At 43.3% G+C, this 17,902-nt stretch overlaps 1 protein-coding gene across 12 annotated transcripts in view; it reads left to right on the top strand.

Annotated features, from left to right (window-relative positions):
- Nucleotides 1-7,957, top strand: part of MAP3K7 (mitogen-activated protein kinase kinase kinase 7) — an 81,501-nt gene extending 73,544 nt beyond the window's left edge. For all 12 annotated transcript variants that reach the window (XM_039529124.1, XM_039529125.1, XM_039529118.1 and 9 more), the window contains 3 exons: nt 1,917-1,978; nt 2,582-2,697; nt 4,817-7,957. In XM_039529124.1, coding sequence (XP_039385058.1) covers nt 1,917-1,978; nt 2,582-2,697; nt 4,817-4,997 — 359 coding nt within the window. In that variant the 3' untranslated portion in view covers nt 4,998-7,957. The remainder of the gene's footprint in view (nt 1-1,916; nt 1,979-2,581; nt 2,698-4,816) is intronic.
- The last annotated feature ends 9,945 nt before the right edge of the window (nt 7,958-17,902 follow it).

Raw genomic sequence — 17,902 nt, forward strand, 5'->3', positions numbered from 1 at the left:
TCATTAAAAGCAAAATATATAATTTTCCTATGATGCTACTATAAATAGAATATTCTACTTAACAGTTTTGAACATGAATGTTGATGCTACATTTTTTAAAACACAAGGCAACATTTTATTTGTATGTGTACATTATAAATACACATGTCTAGATTTCAGTGAGTCACCTTTTTGGATAAAGTATTGCTCAGGATAAGTAAAGGTGGCAGATTCAGGCCCATATCTCTGGAGAGGCGTGGGGGGGAAGAAGGCGTGTACACACGTGCTATTGCAAGGTGTTTTACAAAAAGTTAGCGTAAAGTTTTATTTCAGAAGCATGTAAAATATTTGTTTACCAGAGTATCACTCTTTTTTTGTTACATTACACTCACTCAGCCATGTTTTATAATAGTGGAATCTAGTTAAAGAAATCTATACTCTTAGTCCAGTGCTTACAAACCATAATAAAAGGATCAGAACTTCAACACACTAACACCGTTGGTTCTCTGTGACATCCTAAGATCACAAGTGGGCAGACTTTCTGACATATTTGTCTCAGAAATTATATGTAGCACTGGGAGCCCAGAGTCTCGGTTCCTTTCCAAGGACAATCTTTAGTTCATGGTTTGCGTAAATCTGACTAGGAAAAAAAAAACAAGATATCAGAAAAACTGTTTCAAAAAGTTCTCATTTTAAGGCAAGGTTGGTTACAGCATGACCTTGAATAGCCCTCTCTTTTGGTACTCGGGGTCTGCATGCGAGTCATTATCTTTAGTTCTCATTTTGCTCTTTGTTAAGGAGGAGAATGGCAGTTTCTCCTTTCTCACCCTCCCGTTTCCTTTACCTTCTTGACGTTGTTTTTGGAGCTACAGTAGGTAATCTTTGGGAGGCAGCACCTTTTCATTTTGGCTGCCACCACCCCACTACTTTATGGCAGATGCTTTTGGGATATGGCTGGGCAGCCGACTTCTTTCCCACCTATCCTCTACCATTTGCTCTCCTGATAAGCAGTCACACGGTGCTGGAGCCCAGTAGTTTTTCCACTTACAGCAGTAGGGTTATCTTAAGATTTAGCAATAGACTTATGTCCCTCAGATCTTGGGCTTCTAAAGATACAAAGCATGTCAGATTCCAGAAGCATGCAGTGTCGTTCGGAGGGAAAATTCTGGGAAGGCCCATGGTGTTGCTCTCTTCCAAAACAGTAACAGCAGTGAGGCCCAGCAGGGATGTTATAGGTTTCCCATATTACTCCTATGCTATCCCTAAGAATATTGGGGAGAAAGGTATCCTAGGGCATATTGGGTGGGAGAGGTGGTATTTTCCTAGGTTTGGTTTCATGTCTGAGTAAAGTCAGTCATGTCATGACTGAACAAAGTTTGTGTTCATTTTGTTTTTCAAAGCTTAATTTAAATTCAGTTAATGGGTAGTAGGGTGACCAGATAGCAAGTGTGAAAAATCGGAACAGAGGGTGGGGGGTAATAGGCACCTATGTAAGAAAAAGCCCCAAAATATCTGGACTGCCCCTATAAAATCGGGACATCTGGTCACCCTAATGGGTAGACTGACTGGCTGATCCCTCATAAACAAGAATGGCATAGCAAATAACTTTATAAACAGACAGCCAGAATGCAAACTGTGCAAAAAACCTATGTTCAACTAAAATGGCCTCTAGAAATTTATAAAGGTGTAATATTTAATCTTTTTTTCTTTTCAGTACAATAGATCATACTCTAATAATGTCATTCTCAACTAACTTTACAAAACACAAACCGAAAAAAATGGATATTTCCATATATCATTCTGCATATTGATGTTTAGTTTTGTTTATACTTCCTTAGCAAAAAAGGATTATTTTTAGTGTCTTATGGATGTCCTACATGGAAATGTACAATTAACTCAATTGAAAATATATTACAGCTGTGGTATTGTTGTTACAGATACCAATGGGTCAGATAACTCCATCCCAATGGCATATCTTACACTAGATCACCAGTTGCAGGTAATAACTGTATATCTTATGAGCAATTGAATTTTAAATTCAGTCTAAACTAGTCTAAAACATTTTCATCTGTGTTTTTTTTCCCTGAGTGATATAAATATGGGCTGAAAAAATATTGTTTTTTGTATTCGTTGATGTTTGTGTCCTGCCTAACTTTTGAACAAGGCTAAAAAAAATTATTCTGTAACCTGAGATTGGTTGACTCAGATTTAATCAAGCTATTAAAAACAAGCCCTGGGAAATATGATCCTTAAAACAAATTGAAATCTTAGTTTAAAAGTATGAATAAGAAATTTGCTCGAGGTCATAGAATAAAATTGCTACAGTCTCATCCAAACTTTATTTGTTCTATGGATGATCAAATAGTGCTTTGATCATCATCCTTTGTAACAAAGAATGTGGTAGAGCAATAAAATGTAGATGTTGGGTCTGATTCAGCTTTGGCAACAGTGCACTAAGATTTTTCCAGGGCATGGTTTAACACTTATTTTTAAAAGCTTACTAGTTTCTGAAAGCTGGTATAAATATATTGCAGACACATTCTAACACACTATTATTGAGATATCAGTTGATTAGATTTTAACATGTCTGATTTATTTTCAGCCTCTAGCACCATGCCCAAACTCCAAAGAATCTATGGCTGTATTTGAACAGCACTGTAAAATGGCACAAGAATATATGAAAGTTCAGACGGAAATTGCATTGCTGTTGCAGAGAAAGTAAGTAAAATGCTTGTAAAGAGAAAACATAGATTGAGAAATATTGAGAATGGGACAAGTGAAGTGTATCTTTGTGTACTGGAGTATTCTATCTCTGTCTCAGTGACTTTCATTTTTATGGCTTTATTAGAAAGAAGGGTTTGAGTGACAGAGAATAGCAGTTGAGAATATTTTTTCAACAAATATTTATTAGTGTCTGAAGTAGGAGTGTTGCTTTTAACCGATTTTACTTTTTAATGTCCCAGTCCTGCATTTAAGTCTGTAAGATTACTCCATGTACTTAACCTTAAACACATGTATTTACGTGCAGGATCAGGGACTAAGGGCTGGTCTCCATTACAAGGAGATCAAGGCTGCTGCAATTGATGCAGCAAGGATTGATTTGTCAGGTCTAGTGAAGACCTGCTAAATCTATGGCAGAGCACTCTCCTGTAGACCCCCCCTACTCAAGCTCTCCAAGAAGAGTAAGGGAAGTTAACCGTAGAGATTCTCCCGTTGACTCAGCACCATGAAAACACGGGTAAGTCAACCTTAACTTTGTCGACTCTAGCTATGTTATTCACATAGCTGGAGTAGCATAATTTAGGTTGACTTAACCCCGTAGTGAAGACAAGCCATTCGTCTGAATAAATTGTGGCAAGACATTAAGCCCCAGTTATGCAATGAGCTCTAAGCAATCAGACTCCTTCACCCATGTGGAGTCCTAGTGATTTAGAGTGACAGTATGTATGAAGCGGGTCCCATTGCATGAACTTTATTGTAGGTTTGGAGCCTTTACTTAGTGAGATTTGAAAAGAATTTTACAGATTAGAATAATATAGAGAAAAGCTCTGTTTGCATTCAGTATTGAGTTCATGTACTGAGAAGTATAGAGAATAATTTAAAAACCAATTCGGTTGTTGTGAACTCTTAGGCCTTTCTGTTGTACTAAATATTACACCTGAGACATGATCTTCATAAACTCAGTGATAAATTAAAATTTTTATTTGGTTAAAAATAAAAATATACAGTAGTGACTACTCACAAAAACAAGCAGGTGTCAGGCTCAACGGGTAGTGATCAACAGCTCAATGTTTAGTTGGCAGTCAGTATCAAGTGGAGTGCCCCAGGGGTTGGTCCTGGGGCTGGTTTTGTTCAACATCTTTATTAATGATCTGGATGATGGGATTGATTGCACCCTCAGCAAGTTTGCAGATGACAGTAAGCTGCGGGGAGAGGTAGGTATGCTGGAGGGTAGAGATAGGGTCCAGAGTGACCTAGCCAAATTGGAGGATTGGGCCAAAAGAAATCTGAGGTTCAACAAGGACAAGTGCAGAGTCCTGCACTTAGGAAGGAAGAATCCCATGCACCACTACAGGCTGAGGACCAACTGGCTAAGGAGCAGTTCTGCAGAAAAGGGCCTGGGAATTAGTGGATGAGAAGCTGGATATGAGTCACTAGTGTGCCCTTTCTGCCAAGAAGGCCAACGGCATATTGGACTGCATTATTAGGAGCATTGCCAGCAGATCAAGGGAAGTGATTATTCCCCTCTATTCGACACTGGTGAGGCCACATCTGGAGTATTGCATCCAGTTTTGGTCCCCCCACTATGGAAGGGATGTGGACAAATTGGAGATAGTCCAGCAGAGGGCAATGAAAATGATTAGGGGGCTGGGGCACATGACTTACGAGGAGAGGCTGAGGGAATAGGGCTTATTTAGCTTGCAGAAAAGAAGAGTGAGGGGGGATTTGATAACAGCCTTCAACTACCTGAAGGGGGGTTCCGAAGAGGATGGAGCCAGGCTGTTCTCTGTGGTGGCAGATGACAGAACAAGAAGCAGTGGCCTCAAGTTGCAGTGGGAGAGGTCTAGGTTAGATATTAGGAAACACTATTTCACTGGGAGAGTGCTGAAGCACTGGAATGGGTTACCTAGGGAGGTGGTGGAATCTCCATCCTTAGAGGTTTTTAAGACCCGGCTTGACAAAGCCTTGGCTGGGATGATTTAGTTGGGGTTGGTCCTGCTTTGAGCAGGGGGTTGGACTAGATGACCTCCTGAGGTCTCTGCCAACCCTAATATTCTATAATTCTATGATTTTTATTCTCCATAGCATTTGAATGTTAACATTTTTTTATCTTTAGACAGGAGCTAATAGCAGAACTGGACCAGGATGAAAAAGACCAGCAAAACACATCGCGTCTGGTACAAGAACATAAAAAGCTTTTAGACGAAAACAAAAGTCTTTCAACTTACTACCAGCAATGCAAAAAACAGTTAGAGGTCATCAGAAATCAGCAACAGAAACGACAAGGCACATCATGATTCACTGGGACCTTTCAAATAAAAAAATATGCACAGAAAAGACTTTTGTATTATCCCTTATTATGACAGCTCATGAGTGTTAGCTTCTTGATGTGTTCAGAATGCCTATATTTGTCTACTGCACTTAGAACATCATTTATTTTCCTTTTCTTATGGTGAACATTCAGTTCAACAGGTTTATTGAACGAGGTGGGAGAACAGTGACTTGAATTAATCACCAGCACTCAGCTTACACAAATACAGTGAACTGTGGCTGTACACGTGCTCAGTGTGTGAAGGCTAGCCTAACAAAAGAATTAAAATGGCTTCTAAATTGTAAAATCTTGTTTTAATTTCTGATGTTACCTCAATAAGAGCAAAACAAAAACTTCTGTTTTAGAATGGTTTTGTTCTTGTGTCTCATCTCAAACAAATTTACAATGACAGTCATTTTCTCATGCACCATGCTGCAGAGCTGATGTTGATTGACCAGAGTAATTCATGATGCATTAGTGATACCTTTTACCTGTAGATTTAGTGCATTTTTCCACATGCAAAATGGTAGTCAGACTGATGCCAACATCACTGGTTCAGTGCTTGATAGCCCTGCATTTTGACTAATATAATTCTTGTAATCTCGCATTCATAAAATATTTGAAGCAAAAGGCTGTATTTTCTGTACTTTTTTGGGGTGAGGAGTGGGATGGCATGCAGTTTCACCTAATCATACTGGACAAAAAATTATGATGGTGATTCATTGAGCAAAGTGGGTCTCTTGTATAAAAGGAGAAAAAAATCAAAATGTGTGGAAGCATGTGTTAACCTTTAAAGCTTTTATGCCTGTAGCATCTTTGGAAGCCAATTCAGAAAGCAAATGAATATAAAGTTCTATATAATCATTCCCTTCATATTAGTTATTGGGATCTTTTTTGAACCCTTATTGAAATGCTGAAAGGAAAACATCCATATTCACCATACATGTAAATAAGTTTGTTTGGATAAAGAGCTGAGGACTTGAGTAATTATTATTTATTTTTAAATACAAAAACATGATATGAAGTAGGGAATGCAGATGGACGAAGCTGGTAAGAAAATGAGAGAAATGGCTTAGTCTGCTTTGTGAATCCTAGTTATTTCAGTCGTTTGAGAAGTGTTCAAAGCAAGCCTGCCACAGAATGCCTGCTGCCTTTGTGACTGAAGAGTTGCATTTAACAAACTCAAACAAAACATGGAATGGTCAATATCTGTATTTGCCATGATTATGTGAGCAGAAATCACCTAAAATGGATTGTTTGGATTATAAACCAACTTTCAACTGAGTCACTTTTTAATAGAATCCTAAACTATTTTTAAGTTTCTCAGTGTCCGGTTTTAATAACATAAATCTTTTGCAAAGATGAAAAATAAAATGAAAACTTAGTCTGTTGTATCATCAAAATACCAGCGAGATGATCAAAAGTTTGTGATGATTTAGTTGTTGGGCTTCATTTCAGATGAATAAATTAATGCAAGAGTTTGTTAGTAGCGCTTGGTAAAATACTTAGTTGTAAAAACCTCACTACTTTTCTCTTCCGCTCTTCTTCCTATCTGATAAATGTTGATGATATTGTGAATGTATAAGAATATCAAAGATGAAGGATACCTTACTGAACAGTGTCATTCTAACTTTAAAATAAACCTATTATTGGCAAGCCTTTCGGGAGTTAAAACCCTTCCCTAACTTTATTTAAATAAAGGAAGGGTTATCATTCCCGAAACCTTAGCAGATAATTTGATTAGTTAGCTGAAACTGATATTGGGATCAACTTAAGGGCACACATATTTATAGCAAAATGTAATTGGCAGAGAAAATAACTGTAGTATTAGGAATAGCACAAGTGATCCAAAGCATTGCTGTTTGCATACATCTGTCCATCTACCAAAATGGACACAGTCAGTGCTCAGCAGCTTCTTAGCATGTGTTTAAGCATGAAGTAGAGGAGAATGAATACTAATGCTTGACTTCACATGCATGGTTAATAATTGCAAAATCATTTCCCAGGACAGTCATTGAGGTTCTTCTGTGTCATAATGAAACATGTTTAAATTAATATTAACACTTCATATGCAAAGTCACTTTATGGCAAAATTTGAATAATGGAAGTGAAAGCAATGCTAACTTCATTTAATGGTACATAATACAAAAGTCTAAGTTAGAACAGTTGCTTATAACCTTTTAAGTTTACATTGAAAAGGGTCTCAGACTGTAAAATAAGTAATGTACACTGTGTGGAATTCAGCTCCATTCACTACTTAGATTGTGTTGCCATTCTAATGATATTTTCCAGAGAGAATATAGAGTTCATGTCCTTTTGCCTTTCAATATTCCCTTCCCTAATTCCACCAAAAATTTGAACTATTTGCCCCCACTTTCTCAGTGAAGTCTTCTGTGTGGGCAAAATCCTTGTACTTCTCCCCCCAGCAAACCTAGAGGATAGCAATGGCTATTTGAGCCAAGGAGAACTAATAATTTATCTTCTTGTGACTTCAGCATTTTCAAAAGGCTTTTGTTTTTAAGTTGTTTACAAATGTGCTTTTATTTTTTCTGTTAAGCTATTTTGGAGTGTTCAGGACATATTTTTCATGTCATCTTTTACTCAGTTAAAGCTATCCCTCTAGTTGTGGATGTGTAACATCTAGTTTTGTCTGGGCACTGCCTCCTCATTCTCAAAACGGTAACAGGTTCTGCTTTTTGTCAAAATATGTGTTGTGTAAGACATTGTGTAATGAAAGTATGCTTCTGTATACTGTGCAATTTTACCAAAAATGCTTTTTTAGGCTTTATTTTTGTGTTTTGATGAAAAGTTGAAGATTGTAATTCAAAACTTGTACATAAAATGGTGAATGATTTCATATGATGTGGGAATGAGCAGTGTGGCTTTCTGCTACAGGGGTGTATTACATTACCAGGAATCAAATTAATAAAAGCTGAGAGACTTTAACAGAGTTGTAATGCCCCACCACTTGCCATGGCATCTTTGATCTGTGAGGGAATCCCACGGCTCGTGGGACAGCCATCGGAACCACAAAGAGAACACTCTTATGTTCTTTGCTGTTTTCCTTGATGCATGCAGAGGGACAGCTATGGATAAACAGATCGCACCACAGCTGCATATCAACACTGAATCCACCTCGGACAACCCTATCTGGAGATATTTGCCTGATTCTGTTCCTAACACACACTTACACTTTGTGTGAGAGGCTTCACTGGAATACATAGGCAGTTGCAATCAATCCATTGAGCTTCCTGTCTCCCTTGATAACAGTAACTTTATCCTAACTCTGTCCCATTGCCCCTGGCCTGCCTGTCCTACCAAGGGGTTCTCAGATGCCATGCTCAAACATACTTTTTTTTTTTTAATCTTTTTAGTAACAGTAGGAGCAGTGTGGGAAGAGCATTCCCAACCCCTGGGAATAGGAGTTCCACATGCTAGTGGTTGGGGAGAAAAATCCTTCTAAGCCAGGTCTCTCATACATGTGTGATGCTGTTTAAAACAGATTAACTTTTTTAAGGACTTAAATATATTCCAGAATTGATTGTTGTGAAGTAAGTTGTCTGTGGTCAACTTTAATACTTTCACTGGTTCAGGTGCATAGGTTTTTTTAAAATAAGTTCCAGTCTTGTTGCTTAGGCTCTTTATTTAATTACTAAATCCTGACGGAATAGTGTTATATCAGGAAAAGGTGCTGCCGTTATTTGCATTATGCTTATGGGTAAGAGTGTCAGTTTATTATTTCTGAGCATTTTTAACACCTTCTGGAATCTGGAATTAGGTCAGTTTAGTGTGCAACAGTTCCTCCCATCTGCTCCACACAGTTGAAGTGTGACATCTTTCCCTTCCTCCTTTACTGTACATGGCTGGCTGTTTTAATCAGTGTGATACAGAAGAATTGAATTTAGACTAAATGAATACAAACCTGTTACAAGGTGTAAAACAAACTGAATATGAATTTGATGTGATTTCAATAAGGCAGTATTGTTATTAAAGTCATTATTTATGCTTTGTAATTACATTCTTGGATCTCAAAAGTATTTGCAAAATTAGTTAATGGAGCCTCAGAAGGGTTTTGGTCCAATTTACATATGGGTAAATAGAGGCATGAAAATGTTAAATGACCAACCTTTAGACATGGTCAGTGGCAGAGCTAGGAAGATCTGAGTCTGTCTCCTGGTTGTAAGAATGGACTGTGTTCTCCTCTGTCTAGTTTCAGTACAATCGGAGGAAATCAAGTTGGGTGGGCTTGTTCATGTGGAGCAGAAGGGTCAGCTACCTCCTGAGCACCAGCTTCCCCATCTGTGCCTACAATGGGTTCTGCATGGGTCTAAAGACCTGCAGTAGGATAGGACTGATGGGCTGCTTGGTTGTGCCATCACCATAGAGGTTGAACTTGAGAATGTAATCTCTTCAGAAACACACACCCCCCAGGGTGGCTGCCAGGACAGGAGGCAATTGTGACAGTCATCATCTGCCTCCTGCTTCCACTAGTTCACAGATGGGGGACAAATCCTGAGCCTCAGAGCATAAATCCATTAGCACAGGAGTGCCCAGCTGGTGTGAAGTCAAAGGTTTTTGTATTCGAGTGCTTGCTCATGTCAATTCCATTCTAGGTGTGCGCGCTCCCACGTGCGGTCATCTGAGATTTTTGCCTTTGTGGTACCTGTAGGGTCGGCAGTGGCGCCCACTTGAGTGCTGCGCTCATACGCCAGTTTCAGGCATCACCATCCCCATGCCCTCTCAGTTCCTTCTTACTGCCAGTGGGGGTTAGTCAGTGCCTTTCCTTGCATTGGCAGGGCTAGCAGTTTTTCATCTACTGACTTCAAGCCTTAGGGCCTTGTAAAACCTTTGTTTATAGTAGTTTACCCCTGGGGGAATTCTGCACCAAAAAATCCAAAATTCTGCATATTTTATGTCAAAATGCCGGTTATAGCGATGCCCCTTTCACACTGCTTATCACTGCCACCTCAGAGCAACAGCTGGCAGCACAGACTGCACCATAGAATCATAGAATGTCAGGGTTGGAAGGGACCTCAGGAGGTCATCTAGTCCAACCCCCTGCTCAAAGCGGGACCAATCCCCAGACATATTTTTGCCCCAGATCCCTAAGTGGCCCCCTCAAGGATTAAACCTGGGTTTAGCAGGCCAATGCTCAAACCACTGAGCTATCTATCCCCCTCACCATGCTCAGCGCATGAGGCATGCTCGGAGATTGAGGCAGAGGGAATTGTACCCACCCCTAAGCCTTCCTCCCTGTGGAGTAAGATTTCCTGGAGCCTCCCCCAGTAGTGCAGTCATCTTCATCCCTCGATGAGGTGGTTGCAGAACCCTCAAGGGCCAGCTCACTGGATGATTTCTAAGAACACAGGCCCTGCTGTGTTGGGAGGCTGAGAACTTGGGCCTGAAGGTGGAGGAAATGGCTGAGCAGTTGGACACCTTGTTTAATGTCCTGTTAGTCTCTACCCCAACCCGTGTTGCACTACCAGTGCATGACAGTGTCCTTAAGATTGCCAAGGCCCTCTGGCAAACTCCTTCCTCTATTCTTCCCTCCTCAAAAAGGGCCGAAAAGAAATATTTTATCCCGGCCAAAGAGTTTGAATACGTCTACACCCACCCTTCCCTGGGCTCACTGGTGGGCTCTGTGGCCAATGAAAGAGACAAAATGGGGGCATACTAGCTCAACCCCTCAAAATAGAGAGGCCAAACGGTTGGACCTGTTTGAAAGGAAAATTTATTCAACGGCCAGTTTGCAATTCCATTGGCAAACTATCAGATCCTCGGGCTGTTACAATTTTAACTTATGGGACTCCCTCCATGAGTTCAAGGAGTCCCTCCCACAGGGTTTGCCCCAAGAATGTGGAACCCTGGTGGAGGAGGCAAATGCGGCTGCCAAGTGTTCCCTCCATACCATACCATCTGTGGCAGACTCAGCAGCCAGGGTGGTTGCATTTGCAGTGGTAATGAGGCACAGGTCCTGGCTTCAGACCACCGGACTCTCCCAAGAAATGCAGACCTCCATCCAGGACCTCCCATTCGATGAGAATACTCTTTTCGGACCAGACGGATGCTAGGCTGCATGGGCTAAAGGACACCAGGACCACCCTTCGATTGCTGGGCATGCGTACACCGCAGCCTGGGAGAAAGCGGTTCCGGCCACCCCCGCCTCCTAGGCCTTGGCAGTCTCATCCAGGGTCTGCAAGGAGATGGGTCAGAAATGTTAGTTTCAGCCACCGTCATCCTTCCTTCTCCCACTCACCCATGCAGCCCAGCCTGGCAAAACACACCAGGGGCCAGAAGCACTCATTTAGAGGGTGCAGTCGAGAGCAACAGCCCAATCACCTTCCAGGATCCACCCCACTCTTTCCTCAACCGTCTTCGTCCCTTCCATTTGGCCTGGTCCCAAGTCACCTTGGACTGTTGGGTGCTGGACATAGCATCTCAGAGTTACACCTAGAGTGGAATGGACAGGAGCAACACATCTCTCAGAACAACAGTTAAGAAAGGTAGGTAACAGTTTTTCCCCCACTGCTCCCACCCACACATGGGGGTGGGGAGGGGAGAGAAGGGAATATAACAGGCTGCTCTGTCCTGGATATTAAGTGCAGGGAGTTAGTCCTTCACATCTGCTTGAACACCATATTGGCCACAATTGAGCTGCTAACAGAAATAGTGAAAAATTCCATAGTACTACGTGAGACTGAGATAAATGTGACAAGGGGATAAATGTGCCCATTGTAGCTCCTCACTGGTTCCATCCTTCCCCATTTCCAATAGGACACTAAAACATATTCCTTGCATACAAGAGTTTCTTTGGGTGGAGTGGAGCATGCTGTAGAGTCACTACTTTCACATGGTTCTCCCAGTTCTTCCTCATGCACTGCTGCCATGTTTACAAAAGTTTTGGCAATGCAAGTTACATTGGCATACAGCCACCACAGTATATCGCTTGTGCATGTGCATACTTGGCTCCTTGTGTCAGTGCTGCACATACTCACCAGAAGTGCTTGTGTTGATGACTAGTGCAGTGCACCATTGGTAGGTATCCTAGCATACAACCTGCCACCGTTCATTGTGCCATCTCTTGGGTAGTTTTGGCAATGCATGGTGGGACAGAAACGACTCGGACAAGGGTTGTTACCTGGGGGTTTATTGTACACATGGTCAGTGTTCCCTCTAAATTTTTATGTCCATGTGCAGAATTAATTTTATGTGCACCAATATGGAAGTGATGTGTGGTGAGGGTGGAGCTGTGGGGTTCAGAGTGTGGGAAGGGGGATCAGGGCTGGAGCAGAGGGTTGGGGGTGAGGGGAATGAGGGCTCTGGGGTGGAGCCAGGGGTGAGGAGACTGGGGTGTGGGAGGCGGGATGAGGGCTTGGGTGGGGCTGGGGATAATGGGTTTGGGATGAAGAAGGGGACTGAGGCAGAGGGTTGAGTGAACAGGGTGAGGGCTCCAGCTAGGGAGTGGGATGGGTGGGGCTGGCAATGAGGGGTTTGGGATGCAGGCTGCCCTGGGGCTATGGTGGGGAGAGAGTACAAACAGTAGTAAAACCCTACCTCTTACTGACGAAAGTAGGTAGCACAAATGTGGAAGGAAGATGCCATTTTTCCATAGTCACTTTTCTGTGTACAGTGGAGTGCAACAGCTGAAAGTTAATAAACAGACCTATTGGTAAAGTCACATCAACCACAACCCCAGCTCTAAACTGGAGAAGGGCTTGGGGAAGTTGGGAGCTGTATCTAATTTTATGGTTTGGGTCCATTGCTTTTGTGTCCTCAAACTATGCTGCAAGATATGACTGATTAGAGCTTTTTGAAAACTAAGGGTGATGTCATGAAACATATGAAAGACCTCAATCCTATTTACTATATAGCTTTCTTGAAGCTCAGGAAGTGTAACCCATAGCACTGGCTATAAACTTAAAGCAGGGTTTGGTTCTGAAAAGCCAATTGGTAAAAGTGGTGCTGGTGAGGGTTCTATGTTTGTGTTTCAATGATGCAATGCTGAATGTACTTGCTTTACAGATGTGGGAAGATATCTTTAACTGAGAGCCCTGCAAACTTCACATGGGATCAGAGAGTCTGGGATCAAAGCAATGAAGGTGCTTCAGACCAAGTTGAGCCCTCAATCTCAGCGGTATAACCAGGGCCAGTGCAAGGATGTTTTGCGCCTTAGGCGAAACTTCCACTTTGCCCCCCCCCACCCTGAGGCTTGCCTCCCCCCGCCCTGAGGCTTGCCCCTCCCACCCGTGGCAGCTACCCACCTCTGCCCTGAGGCACACCCCCCCTCCGCCCCAGCTCACCCCTGCTCCGAGCACGAGCACCCCAAGCACGCCGTCACTGCTTCACTTCTCCCGCCTCCCAGGCTTGCAGCACCTAAGCTGCTTGGCACCACAAGCCTGGGAGGTGGGAGAAGTGAAGCAGCTCACCCCTGCCCCACCTCCTCCCCAAGCACGCTGTGGCTGCTTCACTTCTCCCACCTTCCAGGCTTGTGGTGCCAATCAGCTTAGGCGCTGCAAGCCTGGGAGGCGGGAGAAGTTAAGCAGCCGCGGGGTGCTCGGGGAGGAGGCGGGGCAGGGGTGAGCAGGGGCGGGGAGTTCCCCTGCGTGCCGTCCCCCCCCTTACTTGCTGCAGGAGGCCCTCCCTGCGCTCCCCTGCCCCAGCTCCCTCCGTCTAAATGCCAGTGGCGGCCGAAGATCCGGCTGCCGCAGTCGCTGCCGAAGAAAATGGCACCCCCCCAAATCCCAGCGCCCTAGGCTACCACCTAGGTCACCTAAATGGTTGCACCAGCCCTGGGTATAACTCCTATTGTATTAAGATTGTATTTTCAGTGACACCTATGTGGCTTTGTCAGATGTAACTGATTAGAATGTAATAAGCCATTCTGTTGATGCACATGGAGTAGTAGAAGATAGCTCACTCTCTGTAAGCTGTGTTGGCTCTGCAATGTTAACTAGCAATAGCAGTAAAAAAAAAACTGTTTTCCTCAAACTCAGCAGCTTTGACTCTGAATACATACAAGGAACAGATCTGTTGGGCAAGGTGCCCTTTTTACATAGTCACTTTCTAGAGTAGAACTGTACTTATAAGTGACCTTAGTCTAGTTTGATTTTTTTCCTAGAGTGGTGAGAGACCACTTGCATCCAAGAAGGCTGGGGTTGTGAATCTGAAACAAAAGAAATAATGTCTGAGAACTCTAAACTGTCTTTCCTCTGTCTAAAACCCAATCACATCACAAGAAAAAAACAGTTAACTGGTAAGAATAGCCTTTCTAGCCAAATATAAATAGCTGAGGGTCTATATCCTTTTAAACTCCATTTACAAACAGTATCGGGGGGATTTGTTGAAAAAAGATTCTCTCATAGGCTAAAAATAATAATAAAAGGGAACGGCAAAGGAAATCCTAGAGACTCAGAAGTTTAACCTTCATGAATTGATTTATTTGGGGCAGCTTTTGTAATAGTTGTTTTGATCTCGTGTGACCAAATTTAATGTGAAACTTTGAGACCTTTATAACATCCTCAGTAGGGTAAGTATCAGAGTCTGTATACAAGATATGTTAGATTTTAAAAGTGACTTTGTATGCTACAAGTTGTAAGGCAGTAGTGCATTTCCTGTCCTCCCCTGACCAAATTATTATTTGTTACACTCTGATCTCTGCTAATTAGAGCTGGTTGAGAAAATGGAGTATCAATTTCACAAGGAATGTAAAAATCCTTGTCATTCAGGAATCGTGGATGAGACCTCAGTAGATCATCTAGTCCAGTCTCCTGCACTCAACACAGAACCACGTAATAACTAGACCAGAGGTGGGCAAACTATGTCCTGTGAGCCGGACCATCCTGCCCTGCCCCTGAGCTCCCAGCTGGGGAGGCTGGCCCCCGGCCCCTCCCTTGCTGTCCCCCCTTTTTTTGCAGCCTCAGTTCACTGCACCGCCAGTGCTTTGGCCTGCAGCTCCTGCTGGGCAGCACGGCGGCGTGGCTGGCTCCAGCATGGTAAGGGGGCAGTCAGGGGACAGGGAGCAGGGGATATTTGGATGGAGTAGAGGTTGGGGGTGGGGGCAGGGAACAGGGAATGGGAGGCTGGATAGTCCCAGGGGGCTGTCAGGGGGCGAGGGTGTGGATAAGGGTCAGGGCACAGGGAGCAGGGGGCAATTGAATAGGTCAGGGTTTGGGGGGCAGTCGGGAACAGGGAGTAGGGGGTGGTTGGATAGGTGTGGGAATCCCAGGGGGGCCTGTCAGTGGCGGGGGTATGGATAGGGGTCAGGGCAGTCAAGTTACAGGGAGAAGAGGGGGTTGGATAGGAGGTGGGGTCCTGGGGAGGGGGTCCCGGGAGGGGACAAGGAGCAGGGGGCGTTGGATGAGTTGGGGATTCTGAGGGGGGAAGTCAGGGGTCAGGAAGTGGGAGGGGGTGGGGCAGGCTGTTTGGGATGGCACAGCCTTCCCTACCCAGCCCTCCATATAGTTTTGCAACCCCGATGTGGCCCTCGGGCTAAAAAGTTTGCCCACCCCTGAACTAGACCATTTCTGACAGGTGTTTGTCTAACCCAGGGATGGCCAACCTGTGGCTCCAGAGCCATATATGGCTCTTCAGAAGTTAATATGCGGCTCCTTGTATAGGCACTGACTCCGGAGCTGGAGCTACAGGCGCCAACTTTCCAATGTGCCGGGGGAGTGCTCACTGCTCAACCCCTGGCTCTGCCACAGGCTCTGCCCCCACTCCACCCCTGAGCCTGCAGTGCCTTCACTCCCCACCTCCCCCCCAGAGCCTCCTGCACATCACAAAACAGGTGATCGGGGGGTGTGGAGAGGGAGCGGGAGATACTGATCGTCAGGGCTGCCAGTGGGCGGAAGGTGCTGGAAGCTGCGGGGGAACTGATGGGAAGGCTGCTGACATATTACTGTGCCTCTTTGGCAATGTATATTGGTAAATTCTGGCTCCTTCGCAGGCTCAGGTTGGTCACCCCTGGTCTAACCTGTTCTTTAAAATCTCCAGTGACAGAGATTCCACAATCTTCCTAGGCAATTTGTTTGGAATTGAACAAAATGTTGAGATTTAAAAATTTCCTGTCAAACAAAAAATTCTGTTTCAGAAGGAAAAATGTGGATGTTTTCAATTTAAAAAATGAATAGCAAGTCTAGTCAATTTGACATTTTGACCAAGAATGACCATTTTGAGTTGCAGTGAGCAGAGAAGGGAGGCAGACCCCAAACTGCACCAAATCAAAGCAAAAATACACCGTAGTATGTAGTGGAGGTGGTGAGGAGGGGATGTGACGGAAGTGGTGGTGGATCTCCTAAGCCTGGGGTAACCGTGGCATGCCACTGTCTGGGAAAATTTCTCTGTGATTGCACGGAAGTCAGATTTGGCTTCCTTGCGATCACTGCAAGGGAGTGAAGGGGTGTTTTGTCTAAGGGTTTTTAGGGACTGTTGTTGAGGGGAGATTCCATCCTTGGATCTTCAGAGTGAAGAACTAGTTAGCCTGCATTAACCCGTTGCACCAGCAAACCTTATTATGCCCAAATTCTCTGAAGAGAAGTATTTGCCAGAGTCACTTTAAAAGACAATGCACAGGAAAGGGGATGTGTTAAGCAGCTTGATTAGATAATTTTGTAAAACTTCATCAGCTTCCAATACTGATTTTCAGGGCAATGCAGTGTGAGAATTACCTACAAAACCCCAATTACATGGCTGAGTCCTGCTAGGTGCTGAGACTCTTCTGCTGGGTACTGACACTTTTCAATGGGCACTCAGAGCCTTACAGGATCAGGTCCATACTTACAAAAAGCTGAGAGATTTAGCCTTGGCTTAATGTCCTTCTAACTCTGGAATGAACAAACACTTGTAAATTAAAGCTAAAATATGGAAAATCTCTAGGAAATGTTTACAGGCCTGGATTTAAGCCAACATAATATCTCTGCATGGGGAAAATATTTGTGGGATCAGCACAATGGACAAAGCCATTCTCAAATAACGTTACCAACTATACTGTTTTGTCCTGTTGTCCAGTCTTATTGTGTTAAGCCTGGAGGGGAAGAGGGGAGAAGCAGCTGCCTCCAAATACAAGTCAAAAATTGAATGTAACACTAAACGTTGCTGTGATTATTTGCATGAAAGCATAGAGATACAGAATGACCAAATGAGTCATTTATAGACTGTCTTCACTTATTAACTTGGCATAAATACAAATTCCTTAAGAGTAAGATGATGAACACTGATCACTTTGAGCTCTCGTGACCCTCTATGATCCTGTGCCTGGTATTTACTTAGGCTAATTTTCCCAATGGTATCTGAATAGACCTAATCATTGCAGTGTGAGTTATAATACTGCATGGCAAAATATCGAGTAGTTGTGTCCTTTTTCCTGTTGTTTTACTCAGTCCAGTCACAAAATGTTAAAGTTCTCAACGTGTGGCACAGTTTAAGAACAGGTTGTGGTTCTGTGATTCAGGCTTGGTTCCCTGTAGCTTGGAGAGTCTTCATAGCAAAAAAAGTGGTGGATGGAAGGAACTTCAGATGTTGCATCACCAGAAATGTGCAGTCTTAGCAGTGGGATGGATCAGAGCTATAAGAGAGAGAGACGGGGTTCCCTTTAGTGGGTATAGTAGGATTTGAGACCCTGGTGTTCTATTTCCATTTCTGCCACAGTGATCTTGGGCTAGTCACTAAAACTCCATGTGTCAGCTTACCCCACCAGCAAAATAAGGATAATACTTGTTATACTTATCTGAGCAGGGTGGGCTGTGTTTGCAATGCATAGAAGTAATCTGACAGATCAGAAAAGCAGAAGCTAGTGGGAATACTACTAACATACAGGACAAAATTACAGATTCAGCAGCTCTGATTAGCCTTTACATTAATAAAAACATGCAGTTAATACTTTTAAGGAACTTC

This window comes from Mauremys reevesii, linkage group 3 (genome assembly GCF_016161935.1).
Source record: "Mauremys reevesii isolate NIE-2019 linkage group 3, ASM1616193v1, whole genome shotgun sequence".
NCBI classification, from domain to species: Eukaryota; Metazoa; Chordata; order Testudines; family Geoemydidae; genus Mauremys; species Mauremys reevesii.